Raw genomic sequence first — 27,571 nt, forward strand, 5'->3', positions numbered from 1 at the left:
AAATTTATTTTTTATTTTTTTAAGTTTTATTCACGAAATCGCGTAACAACAATGACAATCGACACTGCTTCCCGTAACTTCCTATCGAGCCATTCCGAATGCCATGCGCGAGGCTATTTATAGCACCGCTGCCAAGCACGAGGCACCTGTTGCCCATTGTTTCCAAACGAGCGAACGATCATGGAATCAGCCGGAGAAAAATCGCAAACGAGTCTTAAACCGAAAAGAAAACTGCAGTCATTCCGTGAAGAATATTCAAAAGCCTATCCGGGAATAATTATCCGTTCCAAAAAGGGTGAAAACTACGCGAATTGCACCTTGTGCAGACAAGATTTTTCGATCGGACACGGAGGAATTAGCGATGTAAAAAACCACGTTGGGACAAAAAAACACAAGTCTAATGCCGTTGCTAAATTTGGATTTTAGCCACAAAAAGGTAATGACACTAATGTTATCTATTGGAATTGTTTAGTACTGTTATACTGTTAAAAGTGTTTATACTATTTATGCTTTCAAGTCCAAGTTGAAGAAATCTTGTTAAATGTTGACAGCATAACTACCAAAATACAGAAGTATGTCCTTAATATTTTTGCAGTGCTATTTCTGTTGAAAAGTTCAAATGATTACATTAGAGATGTGATGTGCCACTTTTCAAGTGTCTGATGGCTTAATTTTCATGAATTTTTCATATTTTGAATTCTTTTGAAAGGCTTACAAAAAAACTACATTTGAATTGTAATTCCATGCTATTGACAGGACTATTAATTTTAATGAAGTTAGCTTACCATGTTTACAGTATGATAATTGTGATAGAAATGTGAATTTTAGGCACAGAATATTTTTTTACAATTGAACAAGGCAGTAGATTATACAAGCTTGGACAGAAAGTTAATAATGACACCAATTTTCTTTTTAATGGAATTGTTTAGTACTGTTTTACCATTTGTTTACTGTAAAAAGTGTTTATACTGTTTATACTTTCAATTAACAAATTGAAGTCCTGTGAAAGGTTGACAGGATAACTGGCATTAACTGTCAAAATAATTTCAAACTATTGAAGTTAGCTTACAGAATAAACATGTCAATCAACCCATATGATTTTTGCTGTAATATTTTTGTTTTGAAAAGTCACTGTGACTGATAGAAAAGTGATGGTTTTAGCAACATTTTAACCTGTCTGAATGCAATCAATCATTTTGCGTTACCTGCCAAAAGTTGGCAGGTATGTGTTACGCTTAAACCAAAAATTAACAAAAGGCAAGTCCCGCTAGGAAAAAGGCACTGAAGCATAGGGGTGGCTAGGCAAAACGAAAGTAAAACTAAACTGGCTACAAAGTAAACAAAAACAGAATGCTGGACGACAGCAAAGACTTACAGTGCGTGTCCGTACATGACATGACAATCAACAATGTACCCACAAAGAAGAATAACGTCCGCACAACTGAAATAGTCTAGATTGCCAATACAAAGCAGGTCAGGAGTTAGCACTCAAAGGAAGGCGTGAATCTGTTACAGGAAAACACCAACAAAACAGGAATTGCCACCAAAATAACAGTGCAAGACAGGAACTAAAGCACTACACACAGGAAAACAACAAACTAAAAAAAAAAGACAACCTGGTGGAGTTTCATTTTTTAACGTTTCTGCTGTTGGTGTGCCTCTGTATTTTTTCAATGAAAAAGAATGTCCCTTTGCTCAAAAAAGGTTGAAAAACACTGATCTACAAAATCTAAATGGACGTAATGACACATGCATATTAAAGTAGTTAACGTAAGGACTTGTGAATAAGCACAACACACCTGATGTTATACTGAGGCTAGTAGATGCTTGATAGTGCTAATAATCAATTTCCCCCACTTCTGTCAGACTCTCAAGTACTCATCCAAGAGCCACCCGGGAGGGGATCACCGACATGAGAAGATGCGAGACCCTTCAGATGTCACTCCTCCCTGCAAAGTGCTCAAGAGGTCCGACAGCCCCGACAACAAACACACTGACAGCGCGGGACACGGCCGAGCAAAGGCTGTCCACGCACACCGCGCCAGGGACCGAGACGGAGGTGAGGTGGTCCGAAACGTATCCTTGTTGAATAAACGGAAATAATGTGGTCTTTTTTTTTTTTTTACCATCAACAATTTTTGTTTGTTGAGAAATGAAAAGGCTGAAACTATCTTTGTACAGTTACATCTAAGGCTGTCAAACTAATCAAATATTTAATCGCAGTTTGTTCATAGTTAACTCAAAAATAATTTTGCAGAAATATAATTTTTCATCATTAATAAGTGTATACTAGACAGACAATTTTCATGTTTTTATTACCGTGACTGGACAACTAGTTTGCTTTTAATGACATGTTTTAAAACATAGGGAGTGCTCTTTTAAACGGCTCAACACAAAATGGACGTAAACACGCTTTTATGAAGGTGTCTGTTACTACCGTATTTTCCGCACCATAAGGCGCCCTGGGTTATAAGCCGCGCCTTCAATGAACGGCATATTTCAAAACTTTGTCCACCTATAAGCCGCCCGGTGTTGTAAGCCGCATCTAACTGCGCTAAAGGAATGTCAAAAAAACAGTCAAATAGGTCAGTCAAACTTTAATAATATATTAAAACCAGCGTGATGTGGGCGCGCATAGAATCGTATATCAACATGGACGAAGCTGCGTGAAAAAAGCCACCCGGCCTCTTCGCGTAAACTTAAACTTACCTTAACCACTCGCTCATCTTTTCTTCATCCATCCCTTCGAGTTAGCTTTTATGATGACGCCGGCTGGAAAGGTCTCTTTTGGCAAGGTCTTCCTTTTGAATATCACCATGGGTGGAAGTTTCTGGCCATTAGCATGGCAAGCTAGAACCACAGTGAAGGATGACTTCTCATTCCCTGTGGTGCGAATATTCACCGTACGTGCTCCCGTTGTATCCACAGTGCGGTTCACAGGAATATCAGTTGCTGTGAAATAGTAATCCGTGTGCGGATGGAGAGATTGCGTCTTTTCATGAACCGGATCCCTGTCGTTTAGTAGGAGCCATTTTGTGGTCTTTACAGATGTAAACACACAAAGGAAATGAAACGTACGGTAATATCCGCGCGCTTTTTCTTCTTCTACGCGGGCGGGTGGTTGCTTACAGTAGAAGAAGAAGCGCTTCCTGTTCTATGGGGGCGGGTGCTTACCTTGGCGGTTGCTTGCGTAGAAGAAGAAGCGCTTCCTGTTCTACCGGGAAAAAAGATGGCGGCTGTTTACCGTAGTTACGAGACCGAAACTTTATGAAAATGAATCTTAATATTTATCCATATATAAAGCGCACCGGGTTATAAGGCGCACTGTCAGCTTTTGAGAAAATTTGTGGTTTTTAGGTGCGCCTTATAGTGCGGAAAATACGGTACATTATATATATACTTGCAGTGTGTATATTGTACATATTACATATTGTTATGAAGGTGTCTGTTACTACATTAAAATATATACTTGCAGTGTGTATATTGTACATATTACATATTGTTATGAAGGTGTCTGTTACTACTAGGGATGTCCCGATCCAGGTTTTTGCACTTCCGATCCGATACCGATATTGTTTTTGCATTTCCGATCCGATACCGATACTGGCCTATCCGAGCATGTATTAAAGTTTAAAGTTATTTAGCCTACTTAGTTGTCAGAATCATGTTGAAAAGGGTTTTAGTACTCTTGATAACAACTAGCCAGCTGAATTAGGGGAGTTTGAATAATACACAATGGTTGGTAACAAGAAACTGACCTGTTTATTCAAGGATAAACACAAAATAGACAAAATTATACATGACAAACAGAAATGGCATCATTGAACTAGGGCTGGGCGATATGGCCTTTTTTTAATATTGCGATATTTTAAGGCCATATTGCGATACACAATATATATCTGGATATTTCGCCTTAGCCTTGAATGAACACTTGATGCATAAAATCACAGCAGTATGATGATTCTATGTGTTTTGATTGATTGATTGAGACTTTTATTAGTAGGTTGCACAGTGAAGTACATATTCCGTACAATTGACCACTAAATGGTAACACCCCAAAACGTTTTTCAACGTGTTTAAGTCGGGGTCCACTTAAATTGATTCATGATACAGATATATACTATCATCATAATACAGTCATCACACAAGATAATCACATTGGATTATTTACATTATTTATAATCCGGGGTGTGGAGGGGGGCGCCGGATGTAAGTGTCAAAAAGACAGCCAAAAGAGTTTGATATGAGAATAAATCTAAAGTTAAAATATAGGGTAGAAATGCACCCATTTGCAGGAAATGTAGTCTTGATTTTCAACATTTTCTTTCAAGGCTTGCATGTCTACATTAAAACATTCTTCTTCATACTGCATTAATATATGCTACTTTTAAACTTTCATGCAGAGAAAGAAATCACAACTAAAAAAAATCACAAATTTTTTCATACGGTGTTGATCTGGAAATTTTTGCCAGCCTCGGCATTTTGATGGTGTGGACGTGTGGCACCGAATGGAGATAAGCGTCTCGACAGACGTCATAATATTTGAACAATGATGACGAAAACTGTTGTCTCTGTAGTGTCCGTGTGTCGAAAATTGTTTTGCGCTTATTTTTTTATTTGATTTTGTGCGTGGCATAGATTTGCCGTGCGCAGAGGACGCTTGAGCAGGCGCGCACCTTAGCGGCTGCGCTAGCATCACAGCTAACGTTAGCCATGCCGCTACCTCGCTCTCTGCTCGGGGAGGACGTATACGTATGTGACGTATGACGTGACAGTATGTGACGTGTGTAAGAAGGTGCGCTCGCTGTCTGTGAGAGGGAGACACAGGAAAGAGTGAGAAGAGCCTGTCGTGTAATGCCAGCAGCTAAAAGCAACTGCGTCAGAATTGTGGATGTGTTGAAGGTGTGCTGGAAAATGCGGAACGGAAATTACGGAGCAGCAGAAAAGTGGAATGTATTATTTGAATAGGTGCGTTGGAAAACACGAACCGGAGGTTTTTTTTTAAACTGGATCTGGATCGGCATTTTCCCATGCCTTGCCGATACGCAATTTTTGGCAAATATCGGCAGCCAATCCGATCCAAATATCGGATCGGGACATCCCTAGTTACTACATTGTATATATACTTGCAGTGTGTATATAAAACATATTACATATTGCTTTTAAAGGTGTCTGTTACCATCCATCCATTCATTTTCTGGGACAAGCGGTCTACTGGTCGATCGCAAAATTATAAGAGGGGAAAAAAAGTATTTATATGACATCAGTGACAACCCCCACCTGGAGATTGACCAACAGACCAGCCAACAGGCACGCATCATAACCCCTGACCACACCCGCACGCCATACCTCTCTTTAACCTTACGTCCCACCGATCCCGACAACACCCCCCGAGCATGGCCACACACACACGACACCCGCTCGTCTTGCAAACGCGCGATGCATGACGTGCACAAAAATCATCGCGCTGCAACAATGCATTAAAAGGCTGACTGTTGAAACGCAACGGACATTTTCCAGCGTCCAACCTCAATCAACTCTTCCCTCGACCATCATCGCTCGCCTGCGACGGGAATCTAACAAGCCAAATAATGGAGTCCGTGAACATTGCTCCAAATCCGGATGTTGTAATGGTTTATTGTGTATACAAAAGTAAACGGAACATAGGGTACAACACAATCAGCAAGATAAGATGGTGCTAAACCACTTATTATTTTGTACTTAAATAACACAACCTTAAAATCGCACCTTGAGTGTACCGGCAGTATACAGGTAAAAGCCAGTAAATTAGAATATTTTGAAAAACTTGATTTATTTCAATAATTGCATTCAAAAGGTGTAACTTGTACATTATATTTATTCATTGCACACAGACTGATGCATTCAAATGTTTATTTCATTTAATTTTGATGATTTGAAGTGGCAACAAATGAAAATCCAAAATTCCGTGTGTCACAAAATTAGAATATTACTTAAGGCTAATACAAAAAAGGGATTTTTAGAAATGTTGGCCAACTGAAAAGTATGAAAATGAAAAATATGAGCATGTACAATACTCAATACTTGGTTGGAGCTCCTTTTGCCTCAATTACTGCGTTAATGCGGCGTGGCATGGAGTCGATGAGTTTCTGGCACTGCTCAGGTGTTATGAGAGCCCAGGTTGCTCTGATAGTGGCCTTCAACTCTTCTGCGTTTTTGGGTCTGGCATTCTGCATCTTCCTTTTCACAATACCCCACAGATTTTCTATGGGGCTAAGGTCAGGGGAGTTGGCAGGCCAATTTAGAACAGAAATACCATGGTCCGTAAACCAGGCACGGGTAGATTTTTTGTTTGATTGCTGGAAAATTGAGGAACTTTGTGGCATAATGACTCAGCAAAACTTGTTCTCAGTTTTATTGATGGATGAAAAGCGCTGCCAATAACATGGTTGTAAAGACGCAACATTGGTTTGCCAAAATGATCTCCCTCGTATGTGAAATGATTGCGTTTACTGGGAAATAAAGCTAAGAACAACGATACAAGGACCGGCTGCACAAAGTTATTACGGTTAGTCATTTTGCAGAGTAAATGCTTTCATGCATTTTGTTCTGCCCAAGCTGTGACAGCCATCACTCGATAGGCATTCGGGCTTTTCCTTCTCAGAAAGCACCTACTGCAATAGACTTCTTGCAAAATGAGTAAACCCACAACACCTAGCAACGACAGCAGTTATTTGATGTTGTTTACAAACACCTCAGGGAATGAAGAGCACATCTCTATCACGGTACCGGTTTTATAGCATTACATCATTCACATAAGGATAATGACACCACCCACACGCTAATGACACATGATTGTTTGATGTAACTTCCACATTACAGTGCGTCCATGGAAGAATTGGGAAATTAAATAATACATTTTCCCAATGCAAGGCAGTTCCTCTCCAATCGGTTCGATTTGCACTACAACTGCAATGCAAACAGAATGTACACTAAAATAAAGCTGTTAATAACCCAAAATTCTTACAGGGTACTTCTTGTATTGAATAATTAAATGGCTAAGGGTGTTTCAAATCTCTACAGTATATTGTAACTGGAAGGAATCTTGCTGCAGTGGCTTATTTTGTAGTAGTTACGTCAGCTGATATCTCATTATATATGGTAGAGGTTTACCCAGAAAGGTTTGTGTGAGTCTGACATTTTTATGAAGTCGTATTCCAAAGTTATGGTCATGACCTTTGAGTTATGACCAAAAGGACAAGATCCCCGGTAGAAGCAGCCAAAATGAGTTTTCTCCGTCGGGTGCCAGGGCTCTCCCTTAGAGATAGGGTAAGAAGCTCTGTCATTCGGGAGGAGCTCAGAGTAAAGCCGCGGCTCCTCAACATCGAAAAGAGCCAAATGAGGTGGTTCGGGCATCTGGTTAGAATGCCCCCCCGGACGCCTCCATGGGGAGGTGTTCAGGGCATGTCTGGTCGGTACAAGGAAGACCCAGGAAACAGTAGAGAGACTATGTCTCTCGGCTGGTCTGGGAACGCCTCTGGGTTTCCCAGGAAGACCTGGACAAATTTTAGTCCAGTTATATGTACCGACTAAACAAGAGGGGAGCTGTAGAACCTTTCCTGACAAAAGTATTTGATACAAGTTTATGTTTGTTAAAAATGTAAATACAAACAATATCAAGATAATGCAATGGGAAGTACTAAACGAGTAAAGTATATTAAAAAAGTATATTAAAATTAAAGCTGCAAGCAGCGTTGGTCGGGCCCGCATATTTGGCAGGTGCTAGTCCTAAGTGTCCCAATACTTTTGGCCAGTGTAAGTGTCCCAATACTTTTGTCCAGTGGTAGTCCTAAATGTCCCAATACTTTTGTCCAGTTGTAGTCCTAAGTGTCCCAATACTTTTGTCCAGTGTAAGCGTTCCAATACTTTAGGCCAGTGTAAGTGTCCCAATACTTTTGTCAAGTGGTAGTCCTAAGTGTCCCAATACTTTTGTCTACGTTTAGTCCGAAGTGTCCCAATACTTTTGTCTACGTTTAGTCCGAAGTGTCCCAATACTTTTGTCCAGTCCTAGTCCTAAGTGTCCCAATACTTTTGTCAAGTTGTAGTCCTAAGTGTCCCAATACTTTTGTCCAGTGGTAGTCCTAAGTGTCCCAATACTTTTGTCCAGTTTTAGTCGTAAGTGTCCCAATACTTTTGTCCAGTGGTAGTCCTAAGTGTCCCAATACTTTTGTCTACGTTTAGTCCGAAGTGTCCCAATACTTTTGTCTACGTTTAGTCCGAAGTGTCCCAATACTTTTGTCCAGTTCTAGTCCTAAGTGTCCCAATACTTTTGTCAAGTTGTAGTCCGAAGTGTCCCAATACTTTTGTCCAGTTCTAGTCCTAAGTGTCCCAATACTTTTGTCAAGTTTTAGTCGTAAGTGTCCCAATACTTTTGTCCAGTGGTAGGCCGAAGTGTCCCAATACTTTTGTCAAGTTGTAGACCTAAGTGTCCCAATACTTTTGTCCAGTGTAAGCGTCCCAATACTTTTGTCCAGTTTTTGTCCTAAGTGTCCCAATACTTTTGTCCAGTGTAAGTGTCCCAATACTTTTGTCCAGTGTAAGTGTCCCAATACTTATGTCCAGTTGTATTCCTAAGTGTACCAATACTTTTGTCCAGTTTTCATCCTAAGTGTCCCAATACTTTTGTCAAGTTTTAGTCCCAAGTGTCCCAATACTTTTGTCCAGTTTTCGGCGTAAGTGTCCCAATACTTTGGTCCAGTGTAAGTGTCCCAATACTTTTGTTCAGTGGTAGTCCTAAGTTTCCCAATACTTTTGTCAAGTTGTAGTCCCAAGTGTCCCAATACTTTTGTCCAGTTGTCGTCCTAAGTGTCCCAATACTTTTGTCCGGTGGTAGTCATAAGTGTCCCAATACTTTTGTCCGGTGGTAGTCATAAGTGTCCCAATACTTTTGTCTAGTGTACCTACCTTGTCTGCATTGTGTGGGCACGTTGGTGCTTCCTGCTTTTAAGCAGCCATCTTAAAAAAACAGCAGCGCAGCAGCATCAGCGCAGCGGTTCTTTGAAGGGTCATAAAATCAAAACCGGAGCAGTTAGAAAAACGCTGTTCTGTACTTTTATACACGAGGGTTCAATCTCTCTCCTGTGTTAGTTTGAAGCCGAAACGACAAACGCGCTCAGAGGAGATAGTTTTTGAAGGAAGGTGACCGGTTTTTACAAAAAATTTGTTTTGAAGGGTGAATAGCAAACTTCCTGTTGATTTTTTGCTGGGGGTTGTCAATCTATGAAATGTAGGTCTAAGTCAGACCTACATAGAGGTTTTTGTTTCATGTCTCTCCGACCTTCCCAGTGGGAGTTACAGGCAGTTTTGTCATTTTTTTCTTCCGAGGAGCAGTTTTTTCAGCGTTTTATTCAAAGATAGAGCGCAATTTTGAGATTTGGGGTTAGGTTTTTTTATTAGATTGCAATTTTTGCCAGTCCTGATGTGTGTGTTCAGTTCGGTGAGTTTTGAAGCATGTTAAGGGGGTCAAATTACAGCTCAAAGAGGCAAAAGTGACTGTTTTTAGTACTTTTTTGTCTTGAAGGGGGAGTTGCCAACTTCCTGTTGATTTCTGCCCAAGGATGTACAATTATGAAATCTAGGTCTAAGTCAGACCTACATAGAGAATTTTGTTTCATGTCTTTCCGACCTTCCTAGTGGGAGTTACAGGCAGTCTAGTTTTTTTTCCTAGGGGGCGCTAGAGCGCAATTTTGAGTTTTGGGGTTCTTTTTTTATTATTAAAAGACAATTTTCGCAGGTCCTGATGTGTGGGTCAAATATGGTGAGTTTTGAAGCATGTTAAGTGGGTCAAATTAGTGCTCAAAGAGGCGGCCGGTATAATAATAAGAATAAAACCTTACAAATTCAATAGGTCCTTATGTCCCATTGCATAAGGACTCCCTTTGGGAGTCCTGATACAATGGGCCATGCGGGCCCTAAATATATACAGTACAGGCCAAAAGTTTGGACACACTTTCTCATTCACAACACAACTGATGGTCCCAACCCCATTGATAAAGCAAGAATGTCCACTAATCAACCCTGATAAGGCACACCTGTGAAGTGAAAACAATTTCAGGTGACTACCTCTTGAAGCTCATCGAGAGAATGCCAAGAGTGTGCAAAGCAGTAATCTGAGTAATTTTGGCTATTTTGAAGAAACTAGAATATAAAACCTGTTTTCAGTTATTTCACCTTTTTTTTTGTTAAGTACATAACTTCACATGTATTCATAGTTTTGATGCCTTCAGTCACAATCTACAATGTAAATAGTCATGGAAATAAAGAAAACCCATTGAATGAGAAGATGTGTCCAAACTTTTGGCCTGTACTATATATATATAAATATATAACAAACCTTCAACAAAGTGATGACTGCAAACTTGTGCGTTCTTTGACTGGAGTGCATGTCACTTTACTCGTCGTCTTTCGTAAAATCTTGCAGTCTTCCGCCCTTCCTGATTGCCTCTTGAGGAATGTATCCTTTGAACAGTTCGTACAGCCGAAAACAACGCAAGCATGGGATATTTTTCTTTGAGAAAATGGCTCAATGGTGCCTAGTCCCCATTGAAAACAGACACTAGCAGAACCACCACGCACATTTATTGAGCTGCACGTGACGTCACGTAAACCCAAGCAATTGAACAATTTTGGAGACTAACATGAAGGCACGTATTGACCTTTTCAACGATCTAAAAGCACCGACAGGTTTAAAACATAAAACACCAAAGGAAAGGTAATTAAAATGTCTAAACATGTTTAGAAAACTCATTCCTTTCTTCAAGACAACCGTCACACTTACATACGTCATGACCAGTTCTGCAGATTAGACAATGGCGTCATTTAGTGACACACACACTAGGGATGTCCCGATCCAGGTTTTTGCACTTCCGATCCAATACCGATATTGTTTTTGCACTTCCGATCCGATACCGATACTGGCCTATCCGAGCATGTATTCAAGTTTAAAGTTATTTAGCCTACTTAGTTGTCAGAATCATGTTGAAAAGGGTTTTAGTACTCTTGATAACAACTAGCCAGCTGAATTAGGGGAGTTTGAATAATACACAATGGTTGGTAACAAGAAACTGACCTGTTTATTCAAGGATAAACACAAAATAGACAAAATTATACATGACAAACAGAAATGGCATCATTGCCATATGGCCTTTTTTATCTGGGCGATATGGCCTTTTTTTAATATTGCAATATTTTAAGGCCATATTGCGATACACGATACATATCTCGATATTTTGCCTTAGCCTTGAATGAACACCTGATGCATAAAATCACAGCAGTATGATGATTCTATGTGTTTTGATTGATTGATTGAGACTTTTATTAGTAGGTTGCACAGTGAAGTACATATTCCGTACAATTGACCACTAAATGGTAACACCCGAATAAGGTTTTCAACTTGTTTAAGTCGGGGTCCACTTAAATTGATTCATGATACAGGTATATACTATCAGATATATACTATCATCATAATACAGTCATCACACAAGATAATCACATTGAATTATTTACATTATTTATAATCCGGGATGTGGAGGGGAGCGCCGGATGTAAGTGTCAAAAAGACAGCCAAAAGAGTTTGATATGAGAATAAATCTAAAGTTAAAATATAGGGTAGAAATGCACCCATTTGCAGGAAATGTAGTCTTGATTTTCAACATTTTCTTTCAAGGCTTGCATGTCTACATTAAAACATTCTTCTTCATACTGCATTAATATATGCTACTTTTAAACTTTCATGCAGAGAAGGAAATCACAACTAAAAAAATCACTAATTTTTTCATACGGTGTTGATCTGGAAATGTTTGCCTCGGCATTTTGATGGTGTGGGTGTGTGGCACCGAATGGAGATAAGCGTCTCGACAGACGTTACAATATTTGAACAATGATGACGAAAACTGTTGTCTCTGTCGTGTCCGTGTGTCGAAAATTGTTATGCGCTTATTTTTTTATTTGATTTTGTGCGTGGCATATAATTGCTATGCGCAGAGGACGCTTGAGCAGTGCGCAATTGCACAGGCGTGCACCTTGGAGGGAACGTTGGTCACACGGCTGCGCTAGCATCACAGCTAACGTTAGCCATGCTGCTACCTCTCTGCACGGGGAGGACGTTATACGTATGTGACGTATGACGTGACAGTATGTGACGTATGTAAGAAGGTGCGCTTGCTGTCTGTGAGAGGGAGACACAGAAAAGAGTGAGAAGAGCCTGTCGTGTAATGCCAGCAGCTAAAAGCAACTGCGTGAGAATCCACAGACCTGTGGATGTGTTGAAGGTGTGCTGGAAAATGCGGAACGGAAATTAGGGAGCAGGAGAAAAGTGGAATGTATTATTTAAATCGTTGGAAAACACGGACCGGAGTTTTTTTTTTAAACTGGATCTGGATCGGCATTTTCCCATGCCTTGCCGATACGCATTTTTTGGCAAATATCGGCGGCCGATCCGATCCAAATATCGGATCGGGACATCCCTAACACACACACAATGATGTGGATACATTGCAGTCCTGTGGGAAACACTGCTTTCCATACGGGCCACTCACACAGCTGCAGATGTCAGGTTTTGACAGGAAGTTGTATGTCGTCTTAATTGCCCATCAGCGGGCGCTTCCTCACACCATGAGGGGGACTTGCTGTTTTATTTGTCAGATGTTCCATGAGATTGTTTGTACTTTTTCTTTTAAATTGCTGCCAAATGCTCAACATGTGTCATAACACAGCGTGGCTCTTTTTGGCATTACAGCCCCTGATCCTTCATACACGGCAAACTTTTTTCAAACCAGTCATGTTTTGCAGAGGATGTAAAATAATATATAGATTATCCAGGTGAATTTATCAAAAATGTAAACGCAAATCTGTACGCACACCCATGCACATGAAGAGATGATCTGCTCTGAAAGGTAAAATTGTGCACAAAATGGTATTAGAGGAACTGGAATGTTTTCCAACAAAAGATCCCCATAATTGTTCTTTGAAGACTAACATCTCCTCTGTCTTGTGTTACAGGGACCAGTCATTCTCCACATGAGAACTCTCACAACCACAGCACCCTACATAGCTCCAACTCACATTCGAACCCCAACAAAACATCAGACACAGTGAGTGTTGCCTCTGCCATATCATCATATATTTCTATAATTGGTCATTTTTGTCAGAAGAAAAACTGCCATTTTTATAAAAGTGTGAAACAGGTCTTTATTGTCTATGTTGAATCCACCTTTCAATTCAGAAAGTGTGCAAACCACCCAGAAACACCAAATGACATTGCAACCTCTTGCATCAGACCCTTCAAAAAATACATGCCCCGACTTTTGTTGTCAGTCTGATCCTGGTCCTTTGTTCTATTTCTCTTAGCCTCATGAACCGGGGGATGACTGGTCGGAGCACATCAGCTCATCTGGGAAGAAATATTATTACAACTGCCGAACAGAGGTGTCCCAGTGGGAGAAGCCCAAAGAATGGCTGGAAAGGTAGCAATTATCCATGTTCCCCAAACACTTGACTGTGTACATTCTATCAAATGCATGCACAACTTCATGACTATATGGGCTCTTATTCTGCAGAGAACAGCGGCAGAAGGACACTACAAAACAAAGCGCAGTTGTCAACAGTTTCCCAAAGGACAGGGACTATAGAAGGGAGGCTATGCAGACATCAGCACCCCCTGGGTTTTCAGCAACAAGTAAGTGCTTTAAGTCGTCAATACTAGCAAGTCTCTATGTGCTTTTTAAGAGTTACCGTATTTTCCGCACCATAAGGCGCCCTGGGTTATAAGCCGCGCCTTCAATGAACGGCATATTTCAAAACTTTGTCCACCTATAAGCCGCCCCGTGTTGTAAGCCGCATCTAACTGCGCTAAAGGAATGTCAAAAAAACAGTCACATAGGTCAGTCAAACTTTAATAATATATTAAAACCAGCGTGATGTGGGCGCGCATGGAATCGTATATCAACATGGACGGAGCTGCGTGAAAAAAGCCACCCGGCCTCTTCGCGTAAACTTAAACTTACCTTAACCACTCGCTCATCTTTTCTTCATCCATCCCTTCGAGTTAGCTTTTATGATGACGCCGGCTGGAAAGGTCTCTTTTGGCAAGGTCTTCCTTTTGAATATCACCATGGGTGGAAGTTTCTGGCCATTAGCATGGCAAGCTAGAACCACAGTGAAGGATGACTTCTCATTCCCTGTGGTGCGAATATTCACCGTACGTGCTCCCGTTGTATCCACAGTGCGGTTCACAGGAATATCAAAAGTCAGTGGAACCTCGTCCATGTTGATAATGTTCTCTGGCCGGATCTTTTTTTCAGCTATCTTGTTTTTACAATATGCACGGAAAGTAGCCAGCTTTTCTTGAAAGTCTTTAGGCAGTTGCTGTGAAATAGTAATCCGTGTGCGGATGGAGAGATTGCGTCTTTTCATGAACCGGATCCCTGTCGCTTAGTAGGAGCCATTTTGTGGTCTTTACAGATGTAAACACACAAAGGAAATGAAACGTACGGTAATATCCGCGCGCTTTTTCTTCTTCTACGCGGGCGGGTGGTTGCTTACAGTAGAAGAAGAAGCGCTTCCTGTTCTATGGGGGCGGGTGCTTACCTTGGCGGTTGCTTGCGTAGAAGAAGAAGCACTTCCTCTTCTACGGGGAAAAAAGATGGCGGCTGTTTACCGTAGTTGCGAGACCGAAACTTTATGAAAATGAATCTTAATATTAATCCATATATAAAGCGCACCGGGTTAAAAGCCGCACTGTCAGCTTTTGAGTAAATTTGTGGTTTTTAGGTGCGGCTAATAGTGCGGAAAATACGGTACACATCGCTCAAGGCACAGTTCATTTGGCAGATACACACAATGTCATAACACGGCATTCTCATCATAGTTGAATAGTCTTGAATAATGTTTTGGTTTGTAGCTTATTGTTAATTAGCTATTAATCTGTTATACTAGGGCAGGGGTCGGCAACCTTTACCGGTCAAAGAGCCATTTTGACCAATTTCACAAATTATAGAAAACAATGGGATCCGCAAATTTTTTTTGAAATTTTAAATGAAATAACATTGCGTACAAAGTTTTTTTTTTTTTTGCTTTGTGCTATGTATAACCAGGGGTCTCAAACACACTGCCCACACCTTTATGTGGAATTTGAATGCTGGTGCGGCACGTGAGTTTTAGTTGAATGGCGCTTGTCAGCGTAATGCGTGCCGTGATGGTACAGCATATAGCACCCACTACAGTCAGCGTGCCTGATCAGCCACACGCTCAGTGCGCTCACGAAAGGGGTGGGGCTCACCCTGGTTGATATAGACAGCAGGACGGTGGCCATGGAAGTCGGAACCCGCTAAGGAGTGTGTAACAATCCACCTGCCGAATCAACTAGCCCTGAAAATGGATGGCGCTGGAGCGTCGGGCCCATACCGGGCCGTCGCCGGCAGCGAGACGCGCTTGGAGGTGCGCTCAGCGCGGCTCCCATATGATTGCGCACTGGTGTGCGTCTGGGTCGTGACAGCGTGGCACGCGAATGTCTGTGCTGCATTGGATCAGTCTTCTTTCTTTAACAGGCAGAAGCTTTATAACCTCACTAATGCCTTGCATCGTCTATATTAGATATATAACAACGGGCGGGTGCGGTTCTGATCAAATGTTACATCGGGTGGATGGCGGATGGTTGACGACTTTCTGATGCGGTTGCGGATGAAATAATTGCCTATCCGCGCATCTCTAGTGAGGGAGCAGGGTTGGGGCGGGGGCGGGGTTTGGTGGTAGCAGGAGTGTATAATGTAGCCCGGAAGAGTCAGGGCTGCATGGGATTCTGGGTATTTGTTATGTTGTGTTTATGATGTGTTAAGGTGCAGATGTTTTCCCGAAATGTGTTTGTCATTCTTGTTTGGTTTTGGTTCAAAGTGTGGCGCATTATTAGTAAGAATGTTAAAGTTCTTTTATATGGCCACCGTCAGTGTAACCTGTGTGGCTGTTGAACAAGTATGCCTTGCTGTCAGGGACGTGTGCAAGTAGAAAATGCATCCATCAAAAGGCTGGGCTGGCACGCTGTTTCTACAGATTGTAGAGGGCGCTGAATGCAGTATCATCATAGCACGCCCTTAATATTGTTAGGGTGAAAATCGAAGAATATTAATCTCGGGAGTTTTCTGCGAGAGGCACTGAAATCCGTAAATCTCCCGGGTAAATTGGGAGGGTCGGCAAGTATGCAGCTGAGCCGCATCAGAGTGATCAAAGAGCCGCATGCGGCTCCGGAGCCGCGGGTTGCCGACCCCTGTACTAGGGGCAAGGGACATTGTTTACAAACTAAATCTCTGGCAAACAAAACTAAATTTTTAGGTTTCTGCAATAACACTGTAAAAACATGTTTGTTGAGTCTTCCTTTTAACAGCAGGAATGACATTATTTTTTGCCGTTTAAACACCAAATGCATTTAGCATGGTAAATGTTTTGCAAAAGCTGCTGCCTCTGAACTCTGTCATCACACCTGTGTAACTAATTGATATTATGAAAGCCAGATGTTTCTGTAAAAAGAAGAGAAACCTTTTGCCAGCACTCCAACAAAAACAGCAAGTTGAAGGGGCAACAGCCTAGAACAGGGGTCGGCAACCTTTACTAGTCAAAGAGCCATTTTGACCAGTTTCGCAAATTATAGAAAACAATGGGAGCCACAATTTTTTTTTGAAATTTTAAATGAAATAACACTGCATACAAAGTTGTTTTTTTTTTCTTTGTGCTATGTATAAACCAGGGGTCTCAGACACGCTGCCCACACCTTTATATGGAATTTGAAAGCTGGTGCGGCACGCGGTTTTTAAATGAATGGCGCTTGCCAGCGTCATGCGTGCCGTGATGGTACAGCATATAGCACCCACTACAACCAGCGTGCCTGATCAGCCACACGTTGTATCGTGTTTTCCGCTTGCTCACGTAGGTGACAGCAATGCATACTTAGTCAACAACCACACAGGTTACACTGACGGTGGCGGTATAAAAAAAACTATAACACTCTTACTAATAATGCGCCACACTGTGAACCCACACCGAACAAGAATGACAAACACATTTCGGGAGAACATCTGCACAGTAACACAACAGGACAAATACCCAGAATCCCATGCAGCCCTAACTCTTCCGGGATACATTATACACCCCCGCTACCAAACCCCGCCCACTTCAACCGACGCACAGAGGGGGGGGGTTTGGTGGTGGCAGGGGTGTATAATGTAGCCCGGAAGAGTCAGGGCTGCATGGGATTCTGGGTGTTTGTTCTGTTGTGTTTATGTTGTGTTAAGGTGCAGATGTTCTCCCGAAATGTGTTTGTCATTCTTGTTTGGTTTAGGTTCAAAGTGTGGCGCATTATTAGTAAGAGTGTTAAAGTTGTTTTATATGGTCACCGTCAGTGTAACCTGTGTGGCTGTTGACAAAGTATGCCTTGCTGTCACGTACGTGTGCAAGCAGAAGATGTATATTGTATAAAAAGTGTTGGGCTGGCACGCTGTTAATACAGATTGTAGAGGGCGCCAAATGTTGTACCATCATGGCACGCCCTTATTATAGCTGTAAGGGTGAAAATCGGTGAATATTAATCCCGGGAGTTTTCTGCGAGAGGCACTGAAATCCGGAAGTCTCACGGGAAAATTGGGGGGTTCAGCAAGTAAGCTGCTGAGCCGCATCAGAGTGATCAAAGAGCCGCATACGGCTCCGGAGCCGCGGGTTGCCGACCCCTGGCCTAGAACATTGGCTCATAGATTAGAGCTGCTATGCCTGTTTAGTCTCTCTGGCTGTTACTGGAGGGTTTACTGGTACTAATGAATAAAAAAAAGTTACTATTGCTTGTATTTAGAGCTGCGGCTATTGAATATTTTAGTAATCGAGTATTCTATCGAATATCCCGATCGATTAATCGAATAAATCATATTTTGCTTAATTAAGGTTTAATCATACATGTTAAGATGTGCCCTCAATTGTTGTATTTGGCCTAATTGTCTTTTCCTTCCTAAACGCCTGTTTTTGATTTATATTATTGAAGGCTGAAACGCACAGCTGAAGTGCGTCCGTGGTTGATTGTAGGGATGCACCGAAAATCCGGACAATTTACCGGTAGATTTATTTCCGTGTCACATTTGATTGTCAAAGATAGAAGCCAAAATGTTCACGGCTGTTTTCTGGATCAACATAAATTAGCGAAGCATGATGATTAGGGATGATGCTCGAACCCGGTTTTCCCGGTTGTTCGATAAGAAAAGAACCGAGTCCTCAAACTCGAATCGTTTTTTGAGAACCGTTAGCCGTTATCGAGACCACTATAGTAAAGAAAAAGAGTTTGTTCTTTATTCGAATCCCTGGGAACGAATCCTGTCCCGACCAGAAATGCCCCGTGAGACATCACAAGAAATGACGTCACGTAGCTCAGTCATTTGTCACAGTGGGGTGCAGCGTCCTAGGGTTCGTTCCCGGGACGCAAAACTGACGGCTCCGGACGAAAGCGTGCAGGTAGGAGATGATTTATTTCTCATAAATCATACACATTACAACAGACAGGAACGAAACAAAAGGAAAGCGTGCCGTTCGCACGAGAAGCTAAAGCAAAAACTTACTTAGCACAGGAATACTAGAAGCTAAGGTAACTTTAGCAAAGGAATCATGAGCTCGAAAACCAGAATGCCAACATAACTGTTGCAAATGCAAACAATGAAGCCACGACGAGTGATCGGAAAAGGCAGGCTTAAATAGAGTCTCTGATGAGCAACAGGTGCGCGTACAAGGCAGGTGAAAATCATAAGTAACCATGGTGACTAAAACAAACCCCCGAAGTGCACAAAACAACTAAGGAAGTCCAAAACTAACAGAACATAACTAAACAAAACATGATCCGACCACATCATAATACATCACAGTTTCATATCATTTCACTTTACAGGAGTAGGAAGAAGTAAAGCTTATTTAATCCTACCCCTTTCCCACTTCATAGCGTTTACAAGTATATACATCATTTACTGACCTTTTTAAAATACAATATCTGTGAATTAGTATATACAACAGTTTTGTAACATGTAATTAATTAATTCAGTCATTAATATACTGAGATGAAGAAGATCTTATTTTCAATAAGGTTGAAAGTATTTCTCATAATTCTTCTTCTTTGTACTTTGTAAGCACTATTCATTTGAACAACCTCTTAAACTGGATCATATCAGTACAATGTTTCACTTCTTTACTTAATCCATCCCATCATTTAATTCCACATCATTTTAGGTGTTTGCAATTTTACCAAATCATCGAACTTTAATATTTTTGACTCAATAAATAAAGTGTTTACCGTATTTTCCGCACTATAAGCCGCCCCGGGTTATTAGCCGCACCTTCAATGAATGGTATATTTCAAAACTTTGTTCACCTATAAGCCGCCCCGGGTTATAAGCCGCACCTACGCTGCGCTAAAGGGAATGTCAAAAAAACAGTCAGATAGGTCAGTCAAACTTTAATAATATATGACAAACCAGCGTTCTAACAACTCTGTTCACCCCCAAAATGTAATGTGCAAATGTGCAATCACAAAAATATTAACACTCAAAATAGTGCAGAGCAATAGCAACATCAATAACTCAACGTTGCTCGAACGCTAATGTCACACAACACACAAAATAAACATTTAAAGCCCACTTTCTGAAGTTATTCCTCATCCATAAATCCCTCATTCTTCTTCGGTGTCTGAATTAAAAAGTTGGGCGAATACGGCATCCAAAATGGCCGGCTCCGTCTCGTCGAAGTCATCAGAGTCAGTTTTGCTGTTGTTGTCCAGCAGTTCCGTGAATCCTGCCTTCTGGAAAGCTCGGACCACAGTTGAGACCGATATTTCCGCCCAGACATTTACAATCCACTGGCAGATGTTGGCGTATGTCGTCCGGCGCTGTCTCCCTGTCTTAGTGGAGCAGATCATCTTGTTGCCTCCTCTACCTACGCACCATTGATTCATTTTTGTTCAATTCTCTTGCTGCTGCTCTATTTCCGTGTTCTACTGCGTGACTTATTGCCTTGAGTTTGAATTCTGCGTTGTACGCGTGTCTCTTAATAGGAGCCATTTTGTGGTCTTTACAGTTGTAAACACACAAATGAAATGAAACGTAATATCCGCGCGCTTCTTCTTCTACGGGGGCGGATGGTTGCTTACAGTAGAAGAAGAAGTGATTCCTCTTCTATGGGGGCGGGTGCTTACCTTGGCGGTTGCTTACCGTAGAAGAAGAAGCGCTTCCTCTTCTACGGGGAAAAGGATGGCGGCTGTTTACCGTAGTTGCGAGACCTAAACTTTATGAAAATTAATATTAATATTAATCCATATATAAGGCGCACCGGGTTATAAGCTGCACTGTCAGCTTTTGAGAAAATTTGTGGTTTTTAGGTGCGGCTTATAGTGCGGAAAATACGGTATATGTTCTCTATATCCAACATTATGTATCAGTCTAATTGATCTTTTTTGTAACACGGTTAACGAATGTAGCGCACATTTGTAGTTATTTCCCCACATTTCTGTACAATAACTCAGATATGGTAATACTATAGTAGCGAGCAGTAGAGAATGTGAAGTGATTTGTTAAACCAAATATTGTGTTTTTTTCCATATACAACAACCTATCTGGACTCGATAAGAGAATCGATAAGGAATCGGTTCGATAAGAGGATTCGATAATAGGCTCGAACTCGATAATATCTTATCCAACATCATCCCTAATGACAGTGTCTCCCACACATTCATTTATTTGTGGCGGCCCGCCACGAAAGAATTACGTCCGCCACAAATGGATTTTTCGGCTTTTGACTCGCTCGACCGCTCATAAAAGCAATGGGACTCTGTCTGTGAATGTACCTTGTAGTTACAACTCCGGTGCAGTAGGTGGCGGTAGCCTACTATGCATTGTAACTCCGCCAATAGCACTTAATTCACCTGGTGGGCCAGAAGAAGAAGAAGAACAAGAAGAAGACGGCGGAGTAAAAGAACGGACCGACCGGATCAAAATACGAGGGTAATATAGGTTGTAGGTAGATAAGTTATAGCTGCATCGCTCGCGGCTCGTCATATATTTAACGTTAATCCGCGATTTCACCGAGCGTTTCACTCACGGTGAGCAGCCTGATGCTGCTTCATTAACACGACGAGCTAACGTGTCCAAGTTATAACCCTGTTGTCAATAAACACACGTGGAGACGGTGCTTCAGATACTGCATTAATAATGAAGCTAAATTGTCCACTGTCCACTGCAGCATGTGAATGCAATGAAAAGAATAAAATCTGAGCCAACCAGCTGTTAAAATGTTGTCCAGGTTAATGTTTTGGCCATTAAAGGCCCTTCATTTCAAGATTTCAACTGTGATCGGGCTTTAAACAGGTGGCTGACCTGTTCAGATGGGTGTAACTCAGGGGTGCTCACACTTTTTCTGCAGGCGAGCTACTTTTCAATTGATCAAGTCATGGGGATCTACCTCATTCATATATATCATTTATATTTACTTATTTATGAAATACATGTTTTTGTTAACAAGTTAAAGGTGTTTAATGATAATGCAAGCATGTTTAACACATATAGTTAATATTGTTAATAAATTAAAGGTGTTTAATGATAATACAAGTATGTTTAATACATATAGTTAATATTGTTAACAAGTTAAAGGTGTTTAAAGATAATACAAGCATGTTTAACACTTATTGTTAATAAATTAAAGGTGTTTAATGATAATACAAGTATGTTTAATACATATAGTTAATATTGTTAACAAGTTAAAGGTGTTTAAAGATAATACAAGTATGTTTAACACATATAGTAAATATTGTTAACAAGTTAAAGGTGTTTAAAAATAATACAAGCATGTTTAACACATATAGATTCCTTTCTTTCATGAAGACAAGAATATAGGTTGGTGTATTACCTGATTGTGATGACTTGCATTGATAGGAATCAGACAGTGGTGCTGATAACGTCCGCATTTTCGAATGGAGGAGAAAAAAAGTCCTCCTTTCTGTCCAATACCACATGAAAGTGGTTGGTTTTTGGCATCTTATTTGTCCAGCTTCTGTACTCCTTTGTATACACTTTACAAGAAATACATTGTCGGCAAACTCCGTAGCTTGCTAGCTTGTGCACGCCAGCTTTCTGAGACTCTTATTTTGTTAGCGCAACTGTGCAGTCGGTCTTTGGAGTTTTGACGACAGGTACGGCGCCAGAGTCTGTTGAAATAAAGTGTTTCTCGCCTTCCTGTCGGTAATTTTAATGAGCTAAATATGTACATAAAGTGTTGTACTTATATTCCAACTCCGCGTTCTTCTTGGTCATCGCCGCTGCCGCCGTCACCCCCCGCCCCCTGACCACACCACCACAAATAGATGCCTGTCCTGTGGGAAACACTGAATGATGATACGCAGCCTTAGCGCACGTCTGCTAAACTTAAATCTCATCAATAACGCCGTCTCAGACAAGAAAGCGCAATCTTGCATAAACATTTAATCCTCATGGTGTTTCCGTTCGGTTCACGTAACCCGTAGAAGTGACAGACAACTAAAGGCACGCCATCAACACTCTGCGGGATCAAACAACATCAATCACATGCCAAACCGCCATATGTGTTTGTTTACGCCTAACTGATAGGTCGGTGAAAATGCCCTGCGAGCCTCAGAATAGAAGCAAATGATTTTACTCCAATTAAGGGAAGTAAAACATTTACATTGCATTTCTTATGTAGGCTCTTTGAATAACTTTGCACGACTGCTTTCGCGTGGTTACTAATGAAAGGCTAATTGAGCACGACAGCTAGAATAGCATTGTTAGTTTTCAACACCTTTTAGTGGCATTTTTTACACGCAGACAAATCATAATACGGATGGATAGATATTTTTTTACACACAGACAAATCATAATACGGACATATAACTTAAAACACACACGCGGATATGATTGCACACAGCAATTGATATACAGACCCACAGTTGTGGCAGTGTTGGATGTCAGGGTTCTTTTGTGGCTCGTTTTGAATGGATGACCTGGCACTTTCAGGCTCGATAGTCTCTTTTATTTCAGTTTCTCTGGTCTTTTCTCCCCCGTCTCTCGCTCACGCGTGCTCCCTCTCCGCTGTCCGTCCCCTCATGGTCCCGGACGCTGCGGAAATTGAGTGGCCAGCACTTGCATATTCCGCAGAAAACGTTGTCTTCACGCATTTGTACACACACACGGGAATTGGATTACACACGCACAGATTGAGATACACGTTTGCAAATAATTTTGCCCCAATGACACATCCATAAGACACTGTAAGACATCGACGGAACACCAGGCCGGGGAACTTTATTTAGCAGGTAAAAAATGTTGGTTTCTGTACTTTTATTGATATTTGCTTGAACGTTGAAAATGTGAGCAGAAAAGGTTTCTTCTTGTGATTTCAACCAAAGTATTATCCATCCATCCATCCATCTTCTTCCGCTTATCCGAGGTCGGGTCGCGGGGGCAGCAGCCTAAGCAGGGAAGCCCAGACTTCCCTCTCCCCAGCCACTTCGTCCAGCTCTTCCTTTGGGACCCCGAGGCGATCCCAGGCCAGCCGGGAGACATAGTCTTCCCAACGTGTCCTGGGTCTCCTCCGCGACGTGCCCTAAACACCTCCCTAGGGAGGCGCTCGGGTGGCATCCTGACCAGATGCCCAAACCTCCTCATCTGGCTCCTCTCGATGTGGAGGAGCAGCGGCTTTACTTTGAGCTCCCCCCGGATGGCAGAGCTTCTCACCCTATCTCTAAGGGAGAGACCCGCCACCCGGCGGAGGAAACTCATTTCGGCCGCTTGTACCCGTGATCTTGTCCTTTCGGTCATAACCCAAAGCTCATGACCATAGGTGAGGATGGGAACGTAGATCGACCGGTAAATTGAGAGCTTTGCCTTCCGGCTCAGCTCCTTCTTCACCACAACGGATCGATACAGCGTCCGCATTACTGAAGACGCCACACCGATCTGCCTGTCAATCTCACGATCCACTCTTCCCTCACTCGTGAACAAGACTCCGAGGTACTTGAACTCCTCCACTTGGGGCAAGATCTCCTCCCCAACCCGGAGATGGCACTCCACCCTTTTCCGGGCGAGAACCATGGACTCGGACTTGGAGGTGCTGATTCTCATCCCAGTCGCTTCACACTCGGCTGCGAACCGATCCAGCGAGAGCTGAAGATCCTGGCCAGATGAAGCCATCAGGACCACATCATCTGCAAAAAGCAGAGACCTAATCCTGCAGCCACCAAACCAGATTCCCTCAACGCCTTGACTGCGCCTAGAAATTCTGTCCATAAAAGTTATGAACAGAATCGGTGACAAAGGGCAGCCTTGGCGGAGTCCAACCCTCACTGGAAATGGGTCCGATTTACTCCCGGCAATGCGGACCAAGCTCTGGCACTGAGCATACAGGGAGCGGACTGCCACAATCAGACAGTCCGATACCCCATACTCCCTGAGCACTCCCCACAGGACTTCCCGAGGGACACGGTCGAATGCCTTCTCCAAGTCCACAAAACACATGTAGACTGGTTGGGCAAACTCCCATGCACCCTCAAGGACCCTGCCGAGAGTATAGAGCTGGTCCACAGTTCCACGACCAGGACGAAAACCACACTGTTCCTCCTGAATCCGAGGTTCGACTATCCGGCGTAGCCTCCTCTCCAGTACACCCGAATAGACCTTACCGGGAAGGCTGAGGAGTGTGATCCCACGATAGTTAGAACACACCCTCTGGTTCCCCTTCTTAAAGAGAGGAACCACCACCCCGGTCTGCCAATCCAGAGGTACTGCCCCCGATGTCCACGCGATGCTGCAGAGTCTTGTCAACCAAGACAGCCCCACAGCATCCAGAGCCTTAAGGAACTCCGGGCGGATCTCATCTACCCCTGGGGCCTTGCCACCGAGGAGCTTTTTAACTACCTCAGCAACCTCAGCCCCAGAAATAGGAGAGCCCACCACAGTATACCAAAGTACCAAATACCAAATACCAAAGTATTAGTTGCACTTTATTCAAATAAGATGTGAATGCATTGGCTATTAATTATTGTTTACTTGCTTGTTTGTATTCACAATTAATTTATACATAATTCCCTTACAAGAAAATACCAGGAATATAATAATCTTCACCTGCAGTATCCAGTATTTATTTCACAGTCACACTGCGTGATGTTTTTTTTAAGTTACTGAATTGATTTCAGTTCACTAAATTGTTTCGGATCAAGTCGTTCTAAAAGAATGAGATTGTTGCTGAATCGTACCGACAACCACAAATACCTAATGGGATCGTTGATAAAACAAATAGTTAAACCCCTACACTTCACTGGTCGGCGGCCTTCTGAATGCAGGCATAACTCCGATGTGGGCCTCAAGGGAGTGCTTGCGGCCTAACAATGGGCTCAGCCCTATGATTACAGAGCTTCCCCTAAACTGACAAGATACCTGTAGCGGTGTAGTCATCAAGTAATTTGCTATGATGATATGATTTTCTTTAAAAAAGGCTCAAAAATGTCTACATACATTTAAAACATCTGTTATTATGAATTAGTATTAACATATATATATTTTATCGTTTTGCCATATTTTCAATTGTTGCTGCTTTTTGTACATTGTTGAGATTTTTTCAAGTGTTTCTAGACTTTTAATTACTTTTTTAAAATTAAAAACATTTAGCAACAAATCTCGCATCTTTTTCTGGTGTTAATATAAAATGTAGTCGAGTTTAGAGACTCTTAACTTCCGTCCCTCTATGTCGCTGACAAAAGAGGCTGGCTTGCGCGAGCATGACGTCTCACTTGCTTGGTTGGTATTGTTGCTCCAGTTGGACTTTTATATACCTAAAAGCTGCAACTCTCCTCTTAACAGTTGCACATTTTGTAGATGGTTGTCTGCGGGTATATTTGCAATATATATATAAGAATTAAGACCGCGTTTTTTTTACATCAGGTTTCGATTGCGTGGTTTTCAGTGATCAAGATATTTTTCCGATGGTCACATTTTGACTACATCACTTGTCAATAGTGCGCAAATAGGCTATATATATATATCAATTCATACTGAAACGACCAGCTAATGTGAATGTGCTGTGTTTGTGGGGTTTGGATTTGATATACATTTTTCCCATGGTCACAAACACACCGTCAGTGCCTGAAAGGTGATTGGCTGAGAATGAGAAAGTGTTGTTGTGTGTCTGGGGAAGCGCGGACTCACGAGACAAAAGTGTTTGCACTGGAGGTAAACCTGTTTAAAGGGGAACATTATCACAATTTCAGAATTGTTAAAACCATTAAAAATCAGTTCCCAGTGGCTTATTATATTTTTCGAAGTTTTTTTCAAAATTTTACCCATCACGCAATATCCCTAAAAAAAAGCTTCAAAGTGCCTGATTTTAACCACCCGTCCATTTTCCTGTGACGTCACATAGTGAAGCCAACACAAACAAACATGGCGGAAAGACCAGCAAGCTATAGCGACATTAGCTCGGATTCAGACTCGGATTTCAGCGGCTTAAGCGACTCAACAGATTACGAATGTATTGAAACGGATGGTTGTAGTGTGGAGGCAGGTAGCAAAAACGAAATTGAAGAAGAAACTAAAGCTATTGAGCCATATCGGTTTGAACCGTATGCAAGCGAAAACGACACGACAGCCAGCGACACGGGAGAAAGCGAGGACGAAATCGGCGATCGCCTTCTAACCAACGATTGGTATGTGTTTGTTTGGCATTAAAGGAAACTAACAACTATGAACTAGGTTTACAGCATATGAAATACATTTGGCAACAACATGCACTTTGAGAGTGCAGACAGCCCAGTTTTCATCAATTAATATATTCTGTAGACATACCCTCATCCGCGCTCTTTTCCTGAAAGCTGATCTGTCCAGTTTTGGAGTTGATGTCAGCAGGCCAGGGAAGGTAGGGTCGATAAATCGCTCGTCTGCGGGAACAAACTGCCGCTATTGCTTGCCGTGCTAGCGAGGGCCTTTGTCCCTGAATTGCTCACACACTCCGGCAGATTCAATGGTGGTCTGACGGCAGATTTCTTTGACTTTATGGTTGGAAATGCATCTGCTTTGAGTGTCGCAGGATATCCACACATTCTTGCCATCTCTGTCGTAGCATAGCTTTCGTCGGTAAAGTGTGCGGAACAAACGTCCAATTTCTTGCCACTTTGGCATCTTTGGGCCACTGGTGCAACTTGAATCCGTCCCTGTTCGTGTTGTTACACCCTCCGACAACACACCGACGAGGCATGATGTCTCCAAGGTACGGAAAACAGTCGAAAAAAACGGAAAATAACAGAGCTGATTTGACTCGGTGTTTGAGAAAATGGTGGATTGCTTCCCGATGTGACGCCATGTTGTGACGTCATCGCTCCGAGAGCGAATATTAGAAAGGCGTTTAATTCGCCAAAATTCACCCATTTAGAGTTCGGAAATCGGTTAAAAAAATATATGGTCTTTTTTCTGCAACATCAAGGTATATACCGTATTTTCCGCACCATAAGCCGCCCTGGGTTATAAGC

General features: G+C 42.0%; 1 protein-coding gene across 2 annotated transcripts in view; it reads left to right on the top strand.

Annotated features, from left to right (window-relative positions):
* waca (WW domain containing adaptor with coiled-coil a) overlaps positions 1-27,571 on the top strand; it is a 78,680-nt gene that overhangs the window by 8,105 nt on the left and 43,004 nt on the right. For both annotated transcript variants that reach the window (XM_061965918.2, XM_061965917.2), the window contains exons 3-6: positions 1,867-2,059; positions 13,039-13,130; positions 13,387-13,502; positions 13,596-13,714. In XM_061965918.2, the coding sequence (XP_061821902.1) occupies positions 1,867-2,059; positions 13,039-13,130; positions 13,387-13,502; positions 13,596-13,714 (520 nt within the window). The remainder of the gene's footprint in view (positions 1-1,866; positions 2,060-13,038; positions 13,131-13,386; positions 13,503-13,595; positions 13,715-27,571) is intronic.

Source organism: Nerophis lumbriciformis, linkage group LG07 (genome assembly GCF_033978685.3).
Source record: "Nerophis lumbriciformis linkage group LG07, RoL_Nlum_v2.1, whole genome shotgun sequence".
Classification (NCBI taxonomy): Eukaryota; Metazoa; Chordata; class Actinopteri; order Syngnathiformes; family Syngnathidae; genus Nerophis; species Nerophis lumbriciformis.